At 44.5% G+C, this 24867-nt stretch overlaps 1 protein-coding gene across 3 annotated transcripts; it reads left to right on the top strand.

Annotated features, from left to right (window-relative positions):
• Positions 1-8933: 8933 nt before the first annotated feature.
• On the top strand, positions 8934-24663 carry LOC119824887 (CD209 antigen-like protein C). 3 transcript variants are annotated; one of them, XM_038345455.1, is made up of 6 exons: positions 8934-9061; positions 9463-9552; positions 16147-16218; positions 16867-17018; positions 18111-18217; positions 24424-24663. In XM_038345455.1, exons 1-6 carry the CDS (start codon positions 9010-9012, stop codon positions 24572-24574), a joined length of 624 nt encoding a protein of 207 aa, XP_038201383.1. In that variant the 5' UTR covers positions 8934-9009; the 3' UTR covers positions 24575-24663. The 3 variants fall into 3 exon arrangements, with proteins under 3 accessions (XP_038201383.1, XP_038201384.1, XP_038201386.1); XM_038345456.1 differs by having other exon boundaries at positions 8946-9061; positions 9420-9552; XM_038345458.1 differs by lacking the exon at positions 9463-9552 and having other exon boundaries at positions 8955-9061.
• The last annotated feature ends 204 nt before the right edge of the window (positions 24664-24867 follow it).

The following is a 24867-nucleotide window of genomic DNA, read 5'->3' as shown; positions in this document are numbered from 1 at the left end:
TTCTGTGGGTAGCATTGTTGTTAAATTCTAATTTTAATCCATGGTGATCTGACAGGACACAGGTGGTTACTAATATTTTTTTGTAACTGTGGAAGTTTGCTTTGTTACCAAGTATACGGTCAATTTTCAAAAAGGTTCCATGAGCCGCAGAGAAGAAGATATATTCCTTCCTTTTTGGGTGGAATGTTCTATAGATGTCTGTTAAGTCCATTTGGTTCATTACCTCCATTAAGTCTTTCAATTCTCTGTTAGGTTTCTGTCTGATTGACCTGTCCATTGGTGAGAGAGGAGTGTTGAAGTCTCCTACTATTAGTGTGTGTGGTTTGATGGCTGCCTTGAGTTCTAGAAGTGTTTCTTTTACATAAGTGGGTGCTTTTATATTAGGGGCATAGATATTCAGGATTGAGACTTCCTTCTGAAGGATTTTTCCTGTTATGAGTATAAAGTGTCCCTTTCCATCTCTTCTGATTGATTTTAGTTTGAAGTCAACTTTGTTAGAAATTAGTATGGCCACACCGGCTTGTTTCTTAGGTCCATTTGCTTGATAAACCTTTTTCCAACCCTTTACTCTGAGTAGGTGTCTGTCTTTGTGGTTGAGGTGTGTTTCTTGTAAACAGCAGAATGTTGGATCCTGTTTCTGTATGCAGTCTCTTAGCCTGTGCCTTTTTATAGGTGAATTGAATCCATTGATATTAAGTGATATTAATGACCAGTGGTTGTTAACTCCGGACATTTTTTTGTAGTAGAGTTTGTGTGGTTCCCTTCTTCTAGTTGTGCTGGTGAAGGGTCGTTAGATGCCTGAGTTATTGTGTGCATTGTTGGACTCCTTGGTTTATGATTTTCCTTCTATTACTTTCTGCAAGGCTGGATTTGTGGCTACATATTGTTTAAATCTGTTTTTGTCCTGGAATATCTTGTTTTCTCCATCGATGGTGAATGCAAGCTTTGCTGGGTATAGTAGTCTGGGTTTGCATCCATGTTCCCTTAGTGTCTTTAGCACATCTCTCCAAGACCTTCTGGCTTTCATGGTTTCCAGTGAGAAGTCAGGTGTAATTCTGATAGGTTTCCCTTTATATGTTACTTGACCTTTTTCCTTTGCAGCTCTTAATATCTGTTCTTTATTCTGTATGTTTTGTGTTTTGATTATTTTGATCCAGTCTATTTGGTGTTCTGTAGGCTTCTTGTACCTTCATAGGAATATCCTTCTTTAGGCTGGGGAAATTTTCTTCTATAATTTTGTTGAATATATTTTCTGGGCCTTTGAGTTGCAATTCTTCTCCTTCTTCTACACCAATTATTCTTAGGTTTGGTCTTTTCATGGTGTCCCAGATTTCCTGGATGTTTTGTGTTAAGAATTTGTTGGATTTGATTCGTTCTTTAATCTGTGAGTTTATTTCCTCTATAGTATCTTCAGAGTCCGAGATTCTTTCTTCCATCTCTTGTATTCTGTTGGTAATACTTGTCTCTGTAGTTTCTGTTCATTTACTCAGAATTTCCATTTCCAGTCTTCTCTCAGATTGTGTTTTCTTCGTTACCTCTATTTCATTTTTCAGGTCTTGTACCTCTTCCCTTACCTGTTTGAGTGCTTTTTCTTGTTTTTCTTGGGTATCTTTGAGAGATTTATTTATTTCGTCTACCTTTTTGTTTGTCATCTCCATTTCTTTATGGCAGTTTTTAACTTCCTGTTTAAGGTCCTCTATTATTTTCATAAAGTACTGTTTAAGGTCGATTTCTTCTATTTCCTCTGGAGTAGGGTGTACAATTCTTGTTGTTTCAGGAAGCCTGTATTCTGGTGATGTCATGTTGCCTTTCGGGTTGTTGGAGTAGTTCTTGCATTGGTGCCTGCCCATCTCTTTCTTCAAATGGAGCTATGATAGACTTGGTGTCTTGGTCTAATCTTTGCTGTGACTGAATTTGGGTGGCTGTCCTCAGAGTCGGAGCAGGAGCTATTCCTTGCAGCACAATCTGAAGGAGTCAGCACTCCCTTTCCAGAATCCTCAGACCTGCCTTGCAGCACAATCCTCCACTGGGTCTTCTGTTTCAGGCAAATGGCTCCTTGCTGGGCAGGTATCTCAGAGAAAGGCCCAGCTTGCCAGTGGCAAGCTGAGTGAGATAAAGGCTAGGATTATTCTTTATAGAATATTTTAATTTCCCTAACTGTTGGACACTGTCCCCATCCCCCAAAGAGAAAAACCCCATTTCTGGACATGAAATCCCACCAATCTCCACCCAGGAAAGCTCCACCATGAAAAGTTCCACCAATTTTCCAAGAAACTCTACATAAACCCTGTATCCTGTTGAGTTTGCTGCTGTTTCTTGTCTGAGTGGAGGCAGCCACCTTCCTGTTTTTTTCCCTTCCAATAAATCTCTTGTGTGAGGTATGATGTTCAGTGTGATTTTTTTTGGTAATTCTTGGCTCCCAGCTGCCAGGATACCTTTCTGTCAGTGCTGTAATGCTTATAATCACACAGCTCCCAGAACAGGATGATAAGACCCTATTGTTGAAGAGACCACATTTGTGAGACATAGAACTTGGAGAAAGCAAGCTGATACCCACCTGGAAACTTCACCTGTAGGGACATGTTTGATGGCATTGGAAGATGCTGTGATGCTACCAGGGGAGGAAAGTAGTCTTCAAGCTCACCCAGCTGTGAATTCTGAGAGCTTCAGTTATGGCTGGCCTCAAAAGACCTGCCCCTTGGCATAATAGAAGCATGAATGTCATAGGAATAACCAACCACTTTCTGATTTCATGCCTACTCTATAAGAGGGCACCTTTATTTGTATCATAATGGCACCATTATTAGAACCAATACTTGTGACTAGGTAGGTCATAGACCTACAAGAGAACCTAATACTAACTTTCTGCTAAATAGACATAGTATTAACCTGCCATCTAAGCCCTTACCTTTATAAATTAGTGCATCTTTCAATGGGGAGATTGTGTTTTCTTTTGTGGGTAGTTCGTGTTAATACAGAGAAATACAACAGGTAAATATGCAGAGCGTAAGAGTCTATTGTACTCAGATCAAAATGGAACAGCAATTTCATGTCCCCACATAAAGCTTAGGGATCATCATCAACAAAGGGGCAGAAAGATTGTGACAGTCACAGGTAGTGAATGTCTGCAGCCAAACATCACTTGCCAACATGACAGAACTGCTGCATATATGAACTCAAACAACTGTGACAGCATACATGCAAAGATTGAGCCAGCCAAAATTGCATCTTGGACAGGGGAAGGTATCATGAAGTTCCAAGGCTATCTGAGAATGTGTAGGGAATTGAAGGCTGCTGAAGAAGGAAGAGTCTTTTTTTTATTCAGGGGCATGGTCCTGAGAAATTACCTATGCTCTCTCTAATAGATGGCTCTAAACCTATGCAATACAATCAAACTCTAGGTGGAGCCAGTTGGTTTTAAACAGCAAAGAGAGCACATGAAGTAGGAAGGGAAAAGTGGTGTGAGAGACAGAAGGGAGCTGGAGGGGAAGTAATGGATAGACTTGATTAAAATGCAGTATATGTATGTGTTTAATTAAAGGATGAAGAAGAGGATAAATAGTAGAAACAAGAAGAGGAAGAGACAAGAGGAAACAGACTAACCAGAAAAACTTCTATGTGTATGTCCAGTGATCCACTTTCTCTAACTAGGCCCTACCCCATAACTTCCAATTCAGTAATAAATTAATCAACCCATTAATACATTTATCAAATTAAAGTTCTTATTATTGGATCGCCTCTTAAAGAAACATCTCTGATCACTGTTGCTGTATTGAGTACCAGCTTTAAATATATACTTCTTTGAAAGGATTTTATATCTGAAAAATAATAACCTCCAAATGAAGGCTTTCTAAGGGAACTAAATTGGACAGATGAGCCTTAAATGAAGATATGGAGCTTCAGCAGACAGTGGGTAGGATGGTACCTGCTGCTCAGTGTCTTTATCATCATTTCCGTACATCAGTTTGCCCTTCTACTTTAATATTCTTGGGACATCTTCCCAGTCTGGCTTCCTGTCACTATGATAAAATACCCTCCAACAGCAACTTCCTGGGGGAAGGTGTCTTACTGGATCACAGTTCCATGTTATAGTCCATTAGAGCAGAGAGTTATAATGACATGAGCTTTCAGAGATTGATCACATCACATTCACAATCAGGAGCAGAACAGTGAACACATGAATGGTTGTAGTCAGCTTGTTTTCTACTCTTTCACAGTTCAAGATCCTCTGCTTAGGGAATGTCTTCCATAGGAAGTGGGTCTTCCATAGTAGGTGGGTCTTCCCACATCAATTAAGGCAATCAAGACAAACAAGATGTGGATGCAGGTCAACCTGATTGAAACACTCTCTCATTGATACTGATGATTCTAGATTGTGTTAAGTTGACAATAAAAACACACAATTGTTCTTCATCTCTTAGGTCAGTCCCTCCAATTCTTCAGAAAAATTTATTATTTTTCTGTAAGTCAAACATTATTCCACTTTCTCAGTGTGTGCAGTGCAGAGTATGCACACATGTACAGTGCGTGCTCAGGATGTCAAAAAGATGATGTCAGGTATCGTGTCCTGTCACTTTCCAGCTTATTCCCTTGAGACTGGGTCTCTGGCTGAATGTAAAGCTTGGCTAGCAGCCAAACAGTCCCACTAGCCTTCTGTCAACACACACACAACACACACACACACACACACACACACAAACACACACAGTGCCTGGACTACCGATGTGGCCTCACCCTTTCTTCTTCATGGAAACTCAGATCCACTCTTACCCCCTGAAGCAACTCCCCAATTCTTACACAGAACTTTAAAATATCAAGATTAGCAAGTCCCTGGTCTGTTCTCTGATGTGATCTGAAGGCCAGTACAGGTTCTGAGATCTGAAGATCTAGAGAACCATAATGCAAAGCAATCTTGTGACCAGGGCTTATCTATTTCCTTTTCCTGTAATACTCCACACCAGCAGTTAGACTCAGAGGCAGTTTTCTTTAGAATTTATAATCCTTGTGAAAGGGAGAGACAAAGAATTATTTTAAAAGGTCAATTTGCAAAGCAGAAAGAATCTAAAGTAAAGTAGTGTCGTTCATAATGACATTGCTGTTATCCGAGTTATACAGGTGACAGACACAAGTTAGTTGTCCAGCTCTGGTGTATTAGGTTTTTTTGTCTAATTATATTTTATCATATTTTATTTCATAATTATCCCTTAAAAGCCCATTTGTTTTCTAATGAGATAGGAAGGGAGTGAAATCATATAAGAGGGGAGTGTGGAGTAACATGGAGGAGTAGAGTGAGCAGAAACCTGTAATCAGGATATATTATATTAAAAATCCATTTTATCTGTTGCGGGTTGGTGATGATCTTTTCCCAGTCAGTAGGCTGCCTTTGTGTTTTAGTGACAGTGTCCTTTGCTTTACAGAAGCTGCTCAGCTTCAGGAGGTCACATTTATTCAATGATGCCCCTAATGTCTGTGCTGCTGGGGTTATACATAGGAAGTGGTCTCCTGTGCCCATTTGTTGTAGAGTACTTCCCACTTTCTCCTCTATCAGGTTCAGTGTGTTCAGATTAATATTGAGGTCTTTAATCCATTTGGATATGAGTTTTGTGCATGGTGATAGATATGGATCTACTTTCATTCTTCTACAGGTTGACATCCAGTTATGCCAGCACCATTTGTTGAAGATGCTCTCTTTCTTCCATTGTGTACTTTTGGCTCCTTTATCAAAAATCAGGTGTTCATAGGTTTGTGGTTTAAGATCGGGTCTTCTATTCAATTCCATTGGTTGACTTCTCTGTTTTTATGCCAATACCAAGCTGTTTTCAATACTGTAGCTCTGTAATAGAGTTTGAAGTCAGGGATGGTAATGCCTCCAGAAGTACCTTTATTGTATAAGATTGTTTTGGCTATTATGGGTTTCTTGTTAAGGAACTCAAGAGACTAGACTTTAAAATGCTAATTAACCCATTTAAAAATTAGGGCACTGAACGGAACAGAGAATTCTCAACAGAAGAAGTCCAAATGGCCAAAAGACACTTAGGGTCATACTCAACCTCCTTAGCAATCAGGGAAATGCAAATTAAAACAACTTTGAGATACCATCTTACACCTGTCAGATTGGCTAAAATTAAAAACACCAATGATAACATTTGCTGGAGAGGTTGTGGGGTAAGGGGTACACTCATCCATTGCTGGTGGGAATGCACACTTGTGCAACCAATTTGGAAAGCAGTGTGGCGGTTTCTCAGGAAATTCGGGATCAACCTACCCCAGGACCCAATAATTCCACTCTTGGGAATTTACCCAAGAGATGCCCAATCATACTACAAAACCATTTGTTCAACTATGTACATAGCAGCATTATTTGTAATAGCCAGATCCTGGAAACAACCTAGATTCCCTTCAGTGGAAGAATGGATAAAGAAACTGTGGAATATATACATGTTAGAATACTACTCAGCGATAAAAAACAATGACATCTTGAATTTTTGCAGGCAAATGGATGGAAATAGAAAACACTATTCTGAGTGAGGTAACCCAGACCCAAAAATATGAACGTGGGATGTACTCACTCATAATCGGTTTCTATCCATAATTAAAGGACATCGAGCCTATAATTCGTGATCCTTGAGAAGACAATAAGAAGATGAACCCAAAGAAAAAACATAAAATTATCATCCTGGATATTGGAAGTAGATATGATTGCCGGGCATAAATTGGGAACTTGGGGCTGGGGTGGGATGGGGGCAAGGGGAGATGGGGAGAGAAAAGCATGAAGGGGAGGATGGGGAGAGCTTGGGGGAATGTGGTGCTTGGTATATAGGAAGGGTGGATATGGGAGCAGGGAAGCATATATCTTAATTAAAGGAGCCATCTTAGGGTTGGCAAGATACTTGACTCTAGAGGGGTTCCCAGGTGTCCAGGGAGATGCTCCCAGCTAGTTCCTTGGGCAGCTGAAGAGAGGGAGCCGGAAAAGGCCAGATCCTATAGCCATACTGATGAGTATCTTGCATATCACCATAGAACCTTCTCCTGACGATGGATGGAGATAGAGACAGAGCCCCACATTGGAGCACTGGACTGAGCTCCACTGAGAGAAGCAGTGGCCAGGGAGAGTGCCCCAGCTGGAAGATCAGGGAAGTGTAGGGTGTTGGGGAGAGGGTGTACTCTGTTCCCGGGCCCCTGGGCTGCTGCTGCGGGGTCAGGAACTCACTCATCTCCCAGATGTATCTTCTGGTGCTGAGATCAGGTGTCCTTGCTTGCCAAGGAGCTCACAGAGAAAGGGCCTACCTTGCTGCAGGGAGGCTCTTGTCTTAAAATTTTTATCTAACACCTAGAATTCTGTCTTATGCCACCATCATTGATCTCACTTCCTGATACACAAAATTCCCCAGAATTGCTGTTCTAGAGTTCAGAGAGGAGGCCTGCTGAAATGGGCCTGGAAGAAAAGATTTTGTTTATTTTTTTTAAACATTTTTTGTACATATCTGTAATCACACATATATGTAGCTGTATGTACAAACACATACATACACCAGCATGTACATACAAACATTCATCTATAAACATGCACACATCTGCAGTTACACACACATATGCACCTGCATGCACACACACATACCTGCATGATGGAGGACTCTCATTGGCTAATAAAGAAACTGCCTGGCTCATTTAATGGGCCAGCCCTTAGGTGGGTGGAGTAGACAGAACAGGAAGAAGGAAGTGTGGTAGATGGCTCAGTCAGATGACACACCTCTCCTAAGTTAGTCAGACTGCCATGACTCTCCTCAGGGAGACAGTCGCCATGAAGCCAGCCACCAGGACAGACATGCTGAATCTTTCCTGGTAAGACACCACTTTGTGGTGTTACACAGATTATTCGATATGGGTTTGTCAAGATGTGAGTAAGAGGCTGAAGATAATGGGCCAGGCAGTGTTTAAATGAATACAGTTTGTGTGTTGTTATTTCAGGGCATAAGCTAGCCTGTGGCCGGGAACAGGGCAGCAGGAACGTGGCCCGCAACTCATCACTACACCTGCACCTGTAAGCACACACACATGTACACACATATATATGTCTCCATGCACACGCACACATGCACAAGCATGTACACACACACCTGCATCTACATACACACCTGCAGATATGTACATATGCAAGCACACACACACTGACACATGCATATATATGCATGTGCACACACTCATGCCCAGTGACTAATAATGGCAGGTACTAAATGAACATAAGCAACAATGATTCAACTCTGTCAGTCATTGGAAATTACTGAGTGAGGACATCAACAAAACTGAAGCAGAAAATCATGGGGACAGTGTTTTGTGGAGACTATGACCGGCCATAGCTAGCCAACACTTTTAGTGCAGGTTGTGTAATGAAGCAGCTTCATGACAAGTTACTGGTTTTGCTGATAGCATCCCTACAGTTTCATCACATCACAGTGACTAAATTCTTTTGGCTGCTCACCAACCTTCTGAGATGGCCATTCTGAATGTTAACTCAGTGGCATATAGGATCAGCACAGAAATTGACCTCTGGCATGTGTGTGTGAAGGGAACTTCTAAACTGGTTTATTGGGGTGGGAATATTTACCCTAATTGGGAGCAACTCTAGGTTAGGGTCCTGGACGGCACGAAAAGGAGAAAGTGAGTTGTGTACCAGCTTTCTTCTCCCTCTCTGTCTCCTATAGTTGTAACAGGAGCAGCTTCCTCAAGCTCTGCTCAGTCTCACTTCCACACCAGGAGGGATTCTACCTTGTGCTTCTTTGAGCTACCTTTTGTCATGCAATGAAGGAAACCCCACCTCCACAGCCCTCCCCTAAATTCATGGAAAGTCCTGCTGGGTCAGATGCTCAGTACCTCCCTCCAGCCTCTTCCAGTGCTGGTTCTGACTTCCCCTTTTCTCTTTGTGAGTTCAGATTCAGAGAGTGAGGAACCCATGTGTGTAAAATAAAAGCTGATGTTGCTGGCAGTCAAGAACACTGAAGCACAGCAGCAATGATGACCATCTACGTGGAAGCAAACAAGCAACAGCAGCCAGGATTCCTGGGTGAGGTGGGGAAGGGGCTTGGTAGTTTGGCGGGTCACAGCTTGGATCTCAAAATGTTCACATCTGATCTCCACATGCAGTTACACAAGTGCCCATGCACACACACACACATACATATACATACACTAGTGTGTGTGTGTGTGTGTGTGTGTGTGTATTCATGAGCTCTGCAGACAAGCCTGGTCAGGAGCCAAGAAGAGGCAGAAGTCTTTTCTGAAACTCTTGGATCCTGGAGAATTGGGGTTCTCTGGGTTCCTGGAATCCAAAGGCTCAGGCCTAGAGACTGGACTCTGATCTCCAGAGCACCAGAAAGGTGAAGGCTGGAACCTGAGTTGCTGTTTTCTGTTTTCTGGGGCAGAGGTGATTGGCAGCCTTGTTGTGAAACAGCCCCTCTCCCACAGGGTGGCTGAGCCATAGAAATGGGTTCCTGATGCTGCATCTGTTGTCCATCGTGCTCCTGACTGGGCTGCTGGTCGCTGTTCTTGTTCAAGGTCAGACAGGGATGGGATTTACAATTCTGTGCTGTGGGCCACTTACTGTGGCAGGGGTACTGAGCACTGAGGAGGGAAAATGTTGAGAATGGGCCATATTGCAGTCTCCAGGGACTTGCCCATACTGGAGCAGAGGAGCGAGGGTTGGGGAAGGATAGGGAGAAGGGCCCTGATTCTTTTCTTGTGGTTCAGTCATCTATGTGCCATTTGTTGTGTTTCTTCCTGGCTTGTGTCTACCGCAGAGGAAGAAGGCCCAGGACGCGCGACCACGTGCGTGGGAGGGTTGTTTATTAAGGGAAGGGAGTGCTCCACAGTGTGGGGGGTGGGCGGAGGGAGGAAGAGAGAGAGCGGTGGTGGGGGGGGGAGGTGGAGAAGTGTTGATATATAAAGGGGGTTCACGCAGGCGTGGTTGTCTGTTGTGGTGTTCCTGGGAAATGTAGTCTTCCGGTCCAGCGGGGTGAAACTGATCTGCGCTTGCGCACAGGGGCCTTCTGCTCATGGGGGCCTTCTGGGTGGTGTGGTCCTTGTCCCATGAGAATCACATCTCCACCCTTTTTGGTTTATTAAAAAATTTGTGGGGGGTCTTAGTGGGTAGGGAATGGGGGCATAGCCCGGTTTCTCATAACTGCTTCCTGCTGACTTTGTGGGCGTCGAGGGATTCTTCAGGGGTGTCGAGGGATTTTTTTTGGGGGTGTTCGATGTCCTGGTGGTCTGTGTCCCCATTTGCTGATGTCCTGGGATGGCTCCAGTGTTGTGTCCTGGTAATGATGTCCTGTTCGCTGACGTCCTGGGATGTCTGACTGAAACCACATCTGTTGGTGTCTTGAGGAACTTGGTTGTCGTTAGGTGCTGGAAAACAAGAATCACATTGGGAAAAGAAAAAATTAAGTGGGGGAATATGAGGTGGGGGCTTCAGGGTTTGAGGTAGTGGGGGGCTTTAGGGGTGTTTTGAGGCCAAGAATGATAAAAATTGAATGATACTTATTCCGTTTGAATACTTATTTTGTTCGTGTCCAGTCCGTTCAGGTGGGTTAAGCTGGCTTCCTGGAACTTAAAGAAAATGCCTTAAAAGAGAAATAAATTTCTGACCGTATTTGCCACCTGAATCTCTTGTCTCCATGGGTGATGATGATTCCTGTAATGACAACTGGGTAGTTATTTAGAATTTAAGCGTGACATTGGAAGTATTTGGAGAGGTCATACATAGGAAAAGGAGAAGGGAGAGAGTGTGTTAGTATAAGAAAGAGTTAAGTGTAGATGGAACCGTTATTCTCCTTGGACTGAAGTTGGTGTCCTCTGGAACTTGAGAGAGCAAGGTCCTGTCTGAGTTACTGTGAATGAGGAATCTTCTTGAGCTGGAGTAAACGGTTTGAGGTGTGACAGGTGAATCCAGTGAGGAAGTCCTTCGAGCTTGGCAGCTGTGGGAGTTAGAAGAATTACTCTGAGGGGACCCTGGCATTTAGGGGAAAGGGGTGAGGGGCATTGACCTGGGGAAGAAAATAGTACCTGCTCTCCAATCTTAATCGGTGGTGGACATGGATTAGCACATGGTTGAGGTAATGAGTGATCAGTGAAATCCCACAGTAGCGAGCGTAAGTGGGTTAGTAATGGCGTAAGCAGGTGATCAGGTAGAGGGGAGGTTTTAGGTGGAAGGCCAGGGGTTAGAACTGGCCATCCATACATGAGCTCAAAGGGTGAAATAAACAGTGGGCTCTTTGGTAGGGCCCTGAGTCTAAGAAGGGCCAAAGGTAAGAGCTTTACCCAGTCGAGATGAAGTTCCTGTGACAATAAGAAGGGTGTCCTTTAAAGAGCGGTTGGCACGCTCTACCTTACCTGAAGACTGAGGATGGTACAGGATATGAAAATGCCAAGGGATGTTGAGAGCCTTGGACAGGTTTTGAGAAATCTGGGAGGTAAACTCGGGACCGTTGTCTGATTGAAGAAAGGTTGGAATTCCAAACCGGGGAATGATTTCTCAGAGAAGAACATCAGAGACTGTCTGGGCTCTCTTGTTAGTAGTGGGGATGGCTTCAACCCACCCAGACATTGTATCCACCAAAACCAGAAGATATTTAACTCTTTTGACTGTAGGCATATGAGTAAAATCCAGCTGCCAGTCAGTTCCTGGAAGAGAGCCCCTAGCCTGATGGGTAGGAAAAGGGAAGCTACAGTATTTAATCTTAGGATCTGACTTTTGACAGATCTGACAGGAGGTAGTAATAGCCTTTAGAAACCTTATATCCTCAGCAGTGGGTTGGAGATGAGTCTTAACAAAATGAAGTATAGCTTTGTTATTAGGATGAAAGAGCCGGTGTAGGTAGGACAGGATCTGTTGGGTGTCAGGTGTCTGTGAGAGTGTGGACTGTACTGTAAGGACTCCCTGGGGAGACTGAGGTAGATCTGGGCTCTGGAGTGCTGCTGTCTTGGCTGCCCTGTCAGCCCAATTATTTCCCTTGGAAACAATAGAGCTGTCGGACTGATGAGACCGGCAGTGAATAATTGCTATAGCTTTAGGGAGATGAGAGGCTTTTAATAGGTCCATTATATGACTTGAGTTAGTTATGGATCCATCTTTTGTTTTAAGAAGCCCGCGCTCCTTCCAGATAGCTGCATGGGATAAGAGGATATGGAATGCTTATTTAGAGTCTGTGTAAACATTTAAAAATCGTCCCTCCACTAGCTGAAAGGCACGGGTGAGAGCTATTAGTTCAGCCTGCTGGTTGGTAGTATGAGCAGGGAGTGCCTTTGCTTCAATTATCTCTGTATCTGATACTATGGCATAACCTGCTTTACGAGACCCATCACATAAAAAGGAGCTGCCATCTGTGTACCAGGTGTAAGTGGCCTGGGACAGTTTGTCCTCCTGTATATGTGAGGGGTGAGGTAGTAGATCCTCTAGGATTTCAATGCAGGAGTGGGATGGGGAGTCATCAACCTTAGGTCGAGGTAGAAGGTTTGAAATATTAAGAGGTGGGCAGCATTGAAACGTGAGACTGGCATCTTCCACCAGCGCTACCTGTAGGGAAAGAACTCGAGAAGGGGGTAGGGTTTGTAAGCCTTTGTAAGTTAGGAGATTGGACAAGTTATGGTGAGAGAAGACTGTGGTATGCGCTCCAAAGGTCAGTTTCTTTGACTCACGAATCAGAAGTTCAGCAGCTGCCAGCGCATGTATGCAGGGTGCCCAGCCCCAAGTGGTGAGGTCCATCTTCTTTGGCAGGTATGCTACAGGCGCAAAAGAAGGTCCCAGTTGATGTCCTAAGACCCCGAGGGCGTATCCCTTCTTCTCTGCTACATAAAGAGAAAAGGGATGAGTTAAATCCAGAAGATGAAGAGCTGGGGCTTGAATGAGAGCCCGCTGGAGTCTCTGGAAGAGTTTGCTGATGGAATGGAGTAAGGGCTCACACAGGGAGCCCAGAGCTGCTTCGTATAGAGGACAGGCTAGGAGAGAAAAGGAAGGGATCCAGGAATGCAGGAAACTGGCTACTCCCAGGAACGATAAGACCTCCTCTTTGGTCGAAGGAACTGTAAGAGATTGAATTAGCTTTTTTCTGTCTAGAGTAATAGCCTTTTGGGTTGGGGTTATGGTTAAACCCAGATACGTTACCTCAGTAGTGGACAGCTAGGCCTTAGAGGATGAGACTCTATAGCCCCTTTTGGATAGGAAATTTAATAGGGCGGCGGTGTCTGTCTTGCTGATCTCCAAAGATGGGCTGCACAGGAGAATATCATCTACATATTGGATTATTTTTGATTTATGGAGGGACAGTAAAAGCAGATCAGAGGCCAAAGCCTGGCCAAAGAGGTTTGGTCCCCGCCCCTTTCCACGCCCACTCCCAGCGACCTCTGGTCTCTCGGAGTCATCCTGAATCTTTTCTCTTCCCTCTCTCTCTTCTCACTGTCCCCTTTTTGCATGTGCACACGCGCCTGTCTCTCCGCTTCTCTCTCTCTCTCTCTCTCTCTCTCTCTCTCTCTCTCTCTCTCTCTCTCTCTCCCTCCCTCCCTCTCTCCTTTAATAAAGCTTTATGTCTATTTTCTGTGTCTGTGCCGTTAACCCACCGCCTGTTCACCCTATGCCCTGGTCACACGTGTTCCGTGAGTTTCCACCCAGCTACTATCTTTAAGAACAAAATTGGTGCCACGTGACCCCTGAACCAGGTTGCTTTTCCACTCTCGCCACCGGCTTCCCGGCTCACTTGGTGAGTGTTCCCCCCGCCCCCACGGTTGCTTCCTTTGCCAGGGTCCTGTGGATTGGTCCCAGTGGCCAGTCCGCCCGCGCATTAGCACTGCACGCTTTCCGTGCGGTGCATTCGACTGAGGACCGGGTCCTCGGTTTATCTGTTTTTCCACCTCTTTTCTTTACTTTTTTCTTCTGTCAACAGTTAACCGCCGCTTGGAGTGGCTCCCTCTGGCCTCTCTGGGTTCTGGGTCACCAGAATCCAGCTAGGTCATAGCACTCAGGTCACGGGACCCAGGTGTTCGCACGGCTCTGCATCCCGCCTATATTTCTTTCAGAAGACGTTCTGATATAGGCCCTGGGTGCTTTCCGCGGGTTTTCATGATATTGGCTCTGGATAGCAACCGGCTCTCGGGCTTTTGAACTTCCAGCCGTGGCTTGGTGCAGTTTTTTTTTTTTTCGGTTTCAGCCTTTTGCCCCTCCCCTCTGCGGCTTCTGTTATGTCATGGCGGCTCAGCAACAGAGCAGATCATGCCTTTAGGTCCCTCTCATTAAACTTAAAGTCCTTACAGCTCAAAAATTGTAACTTTTTTCCTGCAACACGTGGCTGCTGCCATCTTGGCTGAGGGCCACGTGGATCAGGTGACTCGTCGCCATCTTGGCCGAGAGCCAGGTCAGGTGACCAAGCTCTCCCAATTTCACCCTGCCTCTTCACCAGGTCTTCACTAAAATTCTCCTGTTAACTCTGCTACATGTGTTTTGTGCAAATGGTATCAGAGACCTGATAGGGCCCATCAGAGTCATCCACGGTGCCCAATTCCTGTTCATTCTATGTATAATAATTGTTCATTATATCTTATTTCAGATTACAAAATCCTAAGTCTCATATTTTAAAGTGGTATGTACTTTTAAGTCTCTTACAAAAATGCTTTAAGCTGTTCTCTACCATTATCAATTCTGACATTAACCTTCCATTGCCATCAGTTTCTTTCTGCCTTTTTACAAGTCTGGATCTTACCTGTTAAGAGCCAATATACTTCAGCTATATTTAATCCAGCCCTCAACTGTTCAGAGATCTGGGGAATGTGATATTTAAATATTTAATTATTAAAAACTTTTCATAACAAAAAGAGACAGGTTGGCTCCTAGCAGCAGCTCTCTGCTCCCTCCAAAGAAGACAGACACGTGCAGAACAATGTCCTGCATTTTGCTTCGACTGCCGAGCGCTGACCATTAGGCAAAACTGCCTTTCATCCAAAGACCTCCAGACGTGGACAAAATCACTGGAATCGACAAGCCTAGCTTTTCAGGTCAAGGTAGGCCTGTCTCCCTACAGATTTCTTAGCCCACAGAGTCTTCTGGAACCTGGCAGGACTGCGCTAAATAACAAAGGTCAAACACAACCTTCAGCGACCATGGAGGACCCAAAAAGAGTAGCTCTGGATGCCAACCAAGTAAGTTCTCTGTCATTTTTTAATCAGTAACTCAAGTAAAATTTTGTCCTTTTCAAAGATCTCTGACAGTTTGACAGCTGAGAGGTTTTACCAGGTCACCTCACCAAACAAATTTCAAATCAAATTTATCTCTTATGCTACAGTCATTATGTGTCTAAAACTTCTGTTTTCACAAACCCAAGGAGTTCTTGTGAGTTCCAGGGAGTCGAATTAAGAAATCCATCGTAAACAGGTCAGATACCTGCTCAATTCCCTGGTCCAAAAATTTTTTTTCCTTAATTTAACTTTGTTCTTTGTTTTGCCAATACCTTAGAGACACCAGACATTTCCATGCCACAGACACCGGTCAGAAGCAAAGAGACCAGATATGCCAGGATGTGACAGGCACCCAGCCTTCTCTCAGGTCCTCCCCCCCCCAAAGACGATGCCCACAATCAGCCGGAAGCAGTCTTGAGAATTCTCCGCCCCAATTCCTTCAAACTGTGATGTCTAATTTTTTGCTTTTTATTGTAAGAAATACCCGGGAATGTTATTCTTTTGGTCCCCGCCCCTTTCCACGCCCACTCCCAGCGACCTCTGGTCTCTCAGAGTCATCCTGAATCTTTTCTCTTCCCTCTCTTCTCACTGCCCCCTTTTTGCATGTGCACATGCACCTATCTCTCCCCCTTATCTCTCTCTCTCTCTCTCTCTCTCTCTCTCTCTCTCTTTTAATAAAGCTTTATTTCTATTTTCTGTGTCTGTGCCGTTAACCCGCAGCCGCACCGCCTGTTCACCCGACACCCTGGTCACACGTGTTCCGCGAGTCTCCGCGCAGCTATGTGCAGCTGCCCAGCTACTATCTTTAAGAACAAAACCATTTTCTTTTGTTTAAGTGTGATGAAAGACATTCTGCTGTGGGAATTCAGTGCAGGCTATAATACACAATAAGTGTTTTATAGTTTTAGTTTCTGGTTTCTTTTGGTGTAGGTTTCAAGAGCCCCAGCTCCCCAGGGAATGAGAAAATCTACAAACAATTGATGCAGCTGAAGGTTGAAGTGGGTAAGTGACCAGAAATCAGGCCTCCAAGGGCCTAAGAAGGTCCTTGTGAACACACTACATTTGAGGCATTGGCCCTCTCCAGGCCTCAGTTTCCACTTCTGTGGGGACTTGATGTCTCAGTGGGTAAAGTGCTTGCCATGTAGAATCTGAGGTCGAGGCACAGAATCTGTTTTGAACAAGAAGGCATGGGGATGCACGCTTCTATTTCCAGCACTGGGGAAATGGAGACTGGTGGATTCCCTCAGACTCACTGACCAGCCAGCTTAGTGCACTTATACACCTTCACACACACAAATGCATGTATCAATGCAATAAGCAAAGAAACTAACAGGACAACAGTCAGGGAATGATTTTGTGGTCTCAGGAGTGACACACACACAGTAGGTGCTCAGTATTCACAGAGGTCAGACAAATCAGCAGCACTCAATGTCTTCAGGGCTGTGCACACAGTAGGCATTCAGAGTTCACACTGCCCATAGGCACAGTTGTCAAGATAGTTACCTCAACTCTGTTTTGATCTCTGAAGTTCCTACTTCCCCCAGGATGCACTGTCAAGTGAGGGAGGACCCTGACTCTGGAAGGCTAGAGCAGATGCAGGATCATGGGCACCCAAGTGTGGATCTCCCGCTGATTCACCTCTCCCAATAGATAGACTTTGCCTTCCTTGCTCTTGGGAATGGGAATCCTTCAATGGAAAGTGTTACTTCTTCTCCAAGTCCCAGCGTAACTGGAATGATTCCGCCACTGCCTGCCAGGAGGTAGAGGCCCAACTAGTCATCATTGATAATGACGAAGAACAGGTATGCCTGATGGGCTTCCTCATCCTGGGACAGGGCACTGGCTGAGTGTGAAGGCCATGGTTGGCCAGAAAGGGCTTCTGGTTAAGATCTGTCTACTGCACTTGGGAAGGGAGAGAAGAGGTGGGAATGAGGGTCCCTGTCACCCTCTGCGTGGTCACACCAAGTCTGAACATACTTGAATCCATCAGAAAACCTAAACTATGAGTCATCAGTCATGGCTTCTCTTACTTCTGCTGTACATATATATGGACACTTCTTGAGTGCTGACCTGTTTAACAAGTACTTCTATAGGTGTTCAAAGTCCTGATCTGGGGACTGTGAGATGACCCAGTGGGTGAAAGTCCTTGTTACCAAGCCCAGGGATCTGAATTGAATCTCTGAGACCCATATGATAGAAAGAGAATCAACTACTACAAGTTGTCCTCTGCCTACACATACCTTCACATGATCACACACATTCACATGCACACATACATTCACATGCACACATACACCTTCCCATGCACACACACACATTCACATGCACACACACACCTTCTCATACACACACACCTTCACATGCTCACACCTTCATGTGCACATGCACACCTTCAAATGCACACACACCTTCACATGCACACACACATCTTTACAAGCACACACACCTTCATATGCACACACACACACACAACATTGTTTAATATTCTGAAGAGATAATCTCTAGAGAAATGTCGAGTCTAGCAAACACCAGACTTTTATAAGTTTGCGAAGCTGGGAGCAAGTTTCCTTTCACATTATTTTAGTTCAGCAAAGCATATGAGATGAAGGGCAGCCAGATGCCAAAAATCAGGATCTGTCAAGTCACAGCACATGCTGCTTCTTAATTTTCTGTCCCACGGTGAGCTGGTGTGAGATCTGGCCTGATCTCTTCCTATCTGTGCCTGTGCACGTGTATGTGCATGCGTGTTGGTATCTGATCACATGTATGGGTTTGTTGTTGCAGTAGGAAGCTAAGGCTCTGTCTGCAGGCGGAACAATGGGCTGAGATTCTGAGACAACAAAGTTAGAAAATGATAGCAGAACCCAGTGATGACTTTTCCTCCTCCCCTGCAGAGCTTCCTGCAGCAGACTTCTAAGAAGAAAGGTCATGCATGGATGGGACTGTCAGATCAAAAACAGGAAGGCAAATGGATATGGATAGATGGTTCACCACTGCGGAGGTAATACAGTGTGCTGGGAGTGAAACTATGCTCCAATAAATAATTGTGATTCTTGCCAACTCCTTGGGCTCGTAGACATGAGAGTTGGTTTATTGGGATGAATACTGAGACAAGTTCCCATGTGATTTTTCAGTTCCACCACATTGTCTGTGGTAGCTATTCAAGATTTCTTTCCTAGGGAGGTGTGAATAGCCCCTGTTCACTCGGGGGAGGGGGTAGAAACTCAGGTGGGAATCCGATGACCCTCCCAATGCCTCCTTTAAGGGAATGGGAACTGTCCAGCAGCTCACCTGAGGTGGGTTTTGCAAGCAGGCACACCTGACTCAATGAAAATGGAGACTGCTTTGCTCAGAGGGTTGTGTTCTGAGGCGATGAGTGATTGAATGCAGGGTACTTACTCATGGAGAATCTAAAACTATGAGTGTGCAGTTCATCATACTTAAAGATCCATGATGTCATGGAACTTCACAGGAGTTGCCCCAAACCGTGGGAGAACATAAAAAGAAAGAGGTGGAAGGATGAAGGGCAAAGCCTTTCTATTGATGTTCATAGAAAGAAATGTGGAAGACATAAACCAGGCTAGTTTGGAGTGTCCGTAGGTGCTGAGATGTCATCATGATCCATTTTCAGTATGAGGCATGCTTAGAGATCATCAAAGAATCACAGATAAGCAGGAGGCACTGGGTCCCTGATTTCCTAACTATGCTGTTTAGGCAAGTCTGGGAAAGAGGAGCAGTTTATAGCATTGGGTGGTGTGCTACTTACTTCTGTCCCTGTGATAAGGATGGCTTAAGAAAGAAAGGATTTTCCTGGCTCACAGATCCAGGGGATATATTTATGGTGGGTATGGCATGGCAGTAGGAGTTGGAGGTGGCTGGTCATATGGCAATGGCAGTCAGGAAGCTGAGAATAAACAAGTGGTCAGGCTGTAAGAGCTTGAGGCCCACGCCTGTTCAAACACTGAGCCTGTGGGAGACATTTCACACTCAAACCACAATGGCACCAGCAAATGCTGGCTAGAGTTCTCCTTTGGATGTGTCTCCATACCCTAGCCCTTTTGGCATAAAAGATATTATTCATGAAGGAAGAAACTCTTTATAACCATGTGCTGATAAGATGCCAAGCGCCTGGAAATCCACCAGCAAATATGGAGGAAGAGGTGGGTAGTCTGCATGAGGCATTTAAAAGAAATATATTAACAGAAAATCTATGGGATAGTGTGTTCTTGTTGCTGTAACTAAATGCCTGACAAAATCAATATAAGAAATGATTGATTTGGCTCACAGTTTGAGGGTACAGTTCACCACAATGGTGAAGGCATGCTAGCAGGAGCTTGAGGAAGCTGGTTCCAGAGCATCCATAGTCAGGAAGCAGAGTGGGGAAATATAATGCTGGTTAAAAACAAAGAAGCAAAACAAAACCAACGCCAGACTATTTTCTACACTGTGTGTACACACGTGTGTGGGTCAGGTGCATGGGCACGGGTGTGGGGTGGGTACAGGTGCACACATGTGGGGCAGGTACAAATGTGTGGGGCAGGTATACATGCACATGTGTGGGGTGGGTGCATGTGTATGAGTGTGGGGAGGGGGCTGAAGGAAAAAATGTTTTATTCTGGCACTCATGGGAATGAATAACTAAAGCTGTATACCAGGCTTAGGACTGGCCAGTGGGACATGTCCATGGGTTCAGGGATGTAGATGCTGTTCCTCTACTTTGGCCCTGAGTAGGATATATAGGAGCTTAATGTACAGAATCTTGGGGATGGAGATAGTTAAATCTGTGGAATTTGAGTTGGTTGGTGATATTTGAAGAAGAAACCTTCAGTAAAATGACCCTCTTCAAACATGGAAGATCACAAGGATCATGGGCCAAGGTCAAAGGACTTGGGTCCTCATTGATCCAGAACAGGTCACATCTGCTGTAATGCACGTGGAGCAGAAGTGAAAGCATCCCATTCCAATGACAGAAACATGTTGAGGGGCAGCGATGGAGAGTTGATAAATTGCTTGCTGTGTGTTCTAGTTTCATTTCTGTTGCTCTGATAAAACACCGACTCAAAGCAAGTTAGGGGAGAAAATGGTTTGGTTCACCTTTTATAATCTGAGGTTCCAGTGTCATTGTGGGAAGCTGAGGCAGTTGGTGACATCACATCCACAGTTGAGATGAACCACCTTTTATAATCTGAGGTTCCAGTCTGTCATTGTGGGAAGCTGAGGCTGTTGGTGACATCACATCCACAGTCGAGAGGAAAAAGAAATGAAGGCATACATGCTCACTTGCATGCTGGATTTCTCCACTCTTACACAGTTCAGGGCTCCCTGCCTAGGTTGTGGTGCTGCTCACAGTGGGCTGGGTCTTCCCACATCTCTTCCTTTAATTTTAATTTATTTTTTTAAAAAAACTTTCTTATTTTACATGCCAAATCCAGTTCCAATTCCTTTTCCTCCTCCTCCTCCTTTCCCCCCATCTGATCTCCCATACCACGCCTCACCCACTTCTCAGAGAGGGTAGAGCTTCTCATGGGGAGTCAACAAAGTCTAGCACATTGCTTTGAGCCAGAACCAAGGCCCTCCCCACTATATCTAGGCTGAGCAAGGTATCCCTCCAGTGAGAATGGGTTCCAAAAAAAACCAGAACAAGCAGTAGGGATAAATCCTGGTCTCACTACCAGTGACCCCACAGTCTGTCCCAGCCATACAACTGTCACCCAAATTTAGAGGGCCTCGTTTGTTCCTATGCTGGTTCCCTCTGTGTCAGGCTGGAGTTGGAAGGCTTCTTTCAGCTCAGGTAAGCTGTTTCAGTGACTATCCCCATCATGGTCTTGACCTCTTTGCTTGTATTCTCACTCCTCCCTCTCTTCAATTGGACTTTGGGAGTTCAGTCCAATGCTCCGCTGTGGTTCTTTGCATCTGTTTCCATCAGTTGCTGGATGTAGGTTCTGTGATGGCATTTAAGAGAGCCATCAATCTGACTACAGAATAGGCCAGTTCAGGCACCCTCTCCACTATTGCTTAGGGCCTTAGCTGGGGTTGTCCTTGTGTATTCCTGGGAATTTCTCTCGTGCCAGGTTTCTTGCTAGTCCCATAATGGTTCCCTCAATCAAAAAAGTATATTTTTTCTTGCTCTCTTTCTCTGTTCTTCCCCCATTTTGACCCACTTATCACCTCTAGTTCTCCCCCCTCCCCATTCTGTTAGCCTATGTCTTTTAATAGGTGAATTGAGTCCATTAATATTAAGAGATATTAATGACTGTCAGTGATTGTTAATTCCTGTTATTTTTAGTGGTAGTGTTTGTATGTTTCCTATCTTTGGGGTTTGCTGGTGTGAGGTTATCTGTTGCTTGTGGTTTTTTTTTTTTGGGGGGGTGCAGTAAACTTCTTGGGTTGGAGTTTTTCTTCTAGTACTTTCTGTAAGGCTGGGTTTGTGAATAAGTTTTGTTTAAACTTGGTTTTGTCATGGAATATTTTGCTTTCTCCATTGATGGTGATTGAAAGTTTTGTTGGGTATAGTAGTCTGGGCTTGCATCCTTGGTATCTTAGTGTCTGTAGTACATCTATCTGTCCAGGACCTTCTGGTTTTCATGGTTTCCATTGAGAAGTTGGGTGTAATTCTAATAGGTCTACTTTATATGTTACTTGACCTTTTTCCTTTGCAGTTCTTAATATTCTTTCTTTATTATGTGTATTTTGCATTTGATTATTATATGATGAGGAGACTTTTTTAGGTCCAATCTATTTGGTATTCTGCAAGCTTCTTGTACCTTCATAGACATATCCTTCTTTAGGTTGGGAAAGTTTTCTTTTATGATTTTGCTGAATTTATTTTCTGTGTCTTTGAGTTGGAGTTCTTCTCCTTATTCTGTGTGTATTATTTTTAGGTTTGGTCTTTTCATGGTGTCCCAGATTTCCTGGATGTTTTGAGTTCAGAATTTGTTGGATTTATCATTTTCTTTGACCAGTCTATTTCCTCTATAATATCTTTAACATTTGAGATTCTCTCTTCCCTCTAGTATATTCTGTTGGTCATGTTTGCATCTGTAGTTACTGCCCATTTACCCAGATTTTCCATTTTCAGAAATCTCTTGGTTTGTGTTTTCTTTATTGCCTTTATTACAGTTTTCAAGTCTTGAACTGTTTTCTTTAACTGTTTGATCGTTTTTTTTTTCTTGGTTTTCTTGAGTTTCTTTAAGAGATTTATTGATTTCTTCCAGTTTTTTTCTTTTCCTCCATTTCTTTAAGGGAATTTTTCATTTCCTTTCTAAGGGACTCTATCATCTTCATAAAGATATATTTAAGATCCTTTTCTTTTCCTTCTTCTGGGTTAGGATGATCAGGTCTTCCTGTTGTATGACCACTGGGTTCTGGTGTTACCATGTTGCTCTTTAGGTTATTAAATGAATTTTTGCATTGGTGCCTTTCCATATTGGTACTGGCAATGTCTTTGCCAGTTGGTCCAATCCTTGCTGTTGCTGTCTGTGCCTTAGGGAACCTCTGAGGCTTCTCTTCATCAGTTCTCTTGGTCCACTCTATGCAGTTTCAGCCTGTGTCTCAGAGTTGCTCTGAAGTTTCAGAGGATGGGTGGGTTTGAGGGCAGAGTGGACCTAGTAGCTTACAGGGTCCAGTCAATGTGAGGGGCATTATTGGAGCTGCCTACCTGCAGAAAGCTTACCCGCTGGTTGGCTAGTGAAGCTGAGGCAGGTGGGGGAGGTGCCCGGAGTTTTGCTGGGTACCGAGGACATAGAGAGTGGGGTGACCAGCTGACTGGCTGATCACTTATTTCTTAGTCCCCTCTCTACAGTTCCTTCCTACATCTCATTTATTTATTTATTTATTTAAAAATTTCTGCCTCCTCCCCGCCTCCCGTTTACCTTCCCCTCCCCCCTCCACTCCCCCTCCCTCTCCTTTCCGAAGAGCAGTAAGGGTTCCCTGCCCTGTGGAAAGTCCAAGTTCCTCCCCCCTCCCTCCAGGTCTAGGAAGTTGAGCATCCAAACAGGCTAGGCACCTCCAAAGCCAGTATGTGGAGGAGGATCCAGATCCAGTGCCATTGTCCTTGGCTTCTCAGCAGCCCTCATTGTCCGCCATGTTCAGGGATTCCGGTTTTATCCTGTGCTTTCAGTCCCAGTCCAGCTGGTGAGCTCCGATTAGATCAGCCCCACCATCTCGGTGGGTGGGAGCACCCCTCGCAGTCCTGACTTCCTTGCTCACGTTCTCCCTCCTTCTGCTCCTTCTTTGCACCTTGGGTGCTCAGTCCGGTGTTCCAGTGTGGGGCTCTGTCTCTATCTCCATCCATCGCCAGATGAAGGTTCTCTACATCTCTTAACATAATTAAGAAAATCCTACACAGACACTCCCACAGACCAAGCCAATACAGACAATCCCTAAGACTGTCTTTGTAGGTGACTCTAAGTTGTGTCAAGTTGACAGTGAAAACTGACCATCATACTATACAAGCATGAGGACCTGAGTTCTATCCTCTGAAACCACATAAGAAAGCCAAGTGTTTTGGCATGGGCTTGTCATCTCAGCACTGGAAAGGCAGAAACAGTAGATTCCTGATACTCTCATTAAACAGACAGTTTAGCTGAATTAGTGGATTCTAGGCCAGTGAGAGACCATGCCTCTAAAATCAAGGTGGAAAGTGATTAAAGATGCCTGGGGTTGACCTATAGCCTCTACATATACAACCATAATGTGTACATGTTTCTGCACATAAACACACACACACACACACACACAGACACACACACACAGAGAGACAGACAGAGAGATAGAGAGAAAGAGAAAGAGAGAGAGAGAGAGAGGATGGTGAAAAACATGATTGATAAAGGGGAGGTGAGAATAATTCTAGTACTTTGGTGGGTGTTGGCCAAGGAAATTTATGAAAAATAACATTTAATTAGGGTTCATGGCTCCAGGGAGTTAGAGTTCCTGAGCATCATGTCAGGGAGCATGGCAGCAGGAAAGCAGGCATGGTGCTGGAGAAGTAGTTGAGACTCCACATCTCAATCCATAAGCACAAGACAGAGAAAGCTAACTAGGAACGTTGTGAACTTTTAAAACCGCAAAGCCCACCCCCAATGACACTCCCTCCTCCAACATGGCCACATCTAATCCTTGCTTAACAGTTCCACCTACCGGAGACCAAGCATTCAAATATATGAGCCGTGGAAGCCTGTCTCATTCAAACCTCAATTGGTTTTGCAGTTTCATGAAATATTGGAACAAAGGAGAGCCCAACAATGACAGAGAAGAAGACTGTGCAGAATTCAAAGATGATGGCTGGAATGATGCTCCATGTGCAGTGAAGAAATACTGGATCTGCAAGAAGTCTGCTATGTCCTGCACCAGAAACTGATGTCTCATCTGTCTGTAGCACCTGTTGCCAAAATGACCCTGTGGGGTGACTGAACTTAACCCATAAAACCCACAATGTATGCCAGTTCCTTCCCCTGTGAAAATGAAGGACTTAACTGCAGTTGTTTTCTCATTTGCAGTCCTGTTTGTGCATGTGCATGCATGCGTGTGCATGCGTGTGTGCATTCATGCGTGTGTGCATGCATGTGTGTGCATGTGCGTGCGTGTGCATGTGCGTGCGTGTGTGTGCACGTGCATGCGTGTGTGTGTGCATGTGCGTGCATGCGTGTGTGC

Source organism: Arvicola amphibius, chromosome 10 (genome assembly GCF_903992535.2).
Source record: "Arvicola amphibius chromosome 10, mArvAmp1.2, whole genome shotgun sequence".
NCBI classification, from domain to species: Eukaryota; Metazoa; Chordata; class Mammalia; order Rodentia; family Cricetidae; genus Arvicola; species Arvicola amphibius.
The sequence above is the reverse complement of the archived record's forward strand: the minus strand, read 5'-3'. Positions and strand labels throughout refer to the sequence as shown.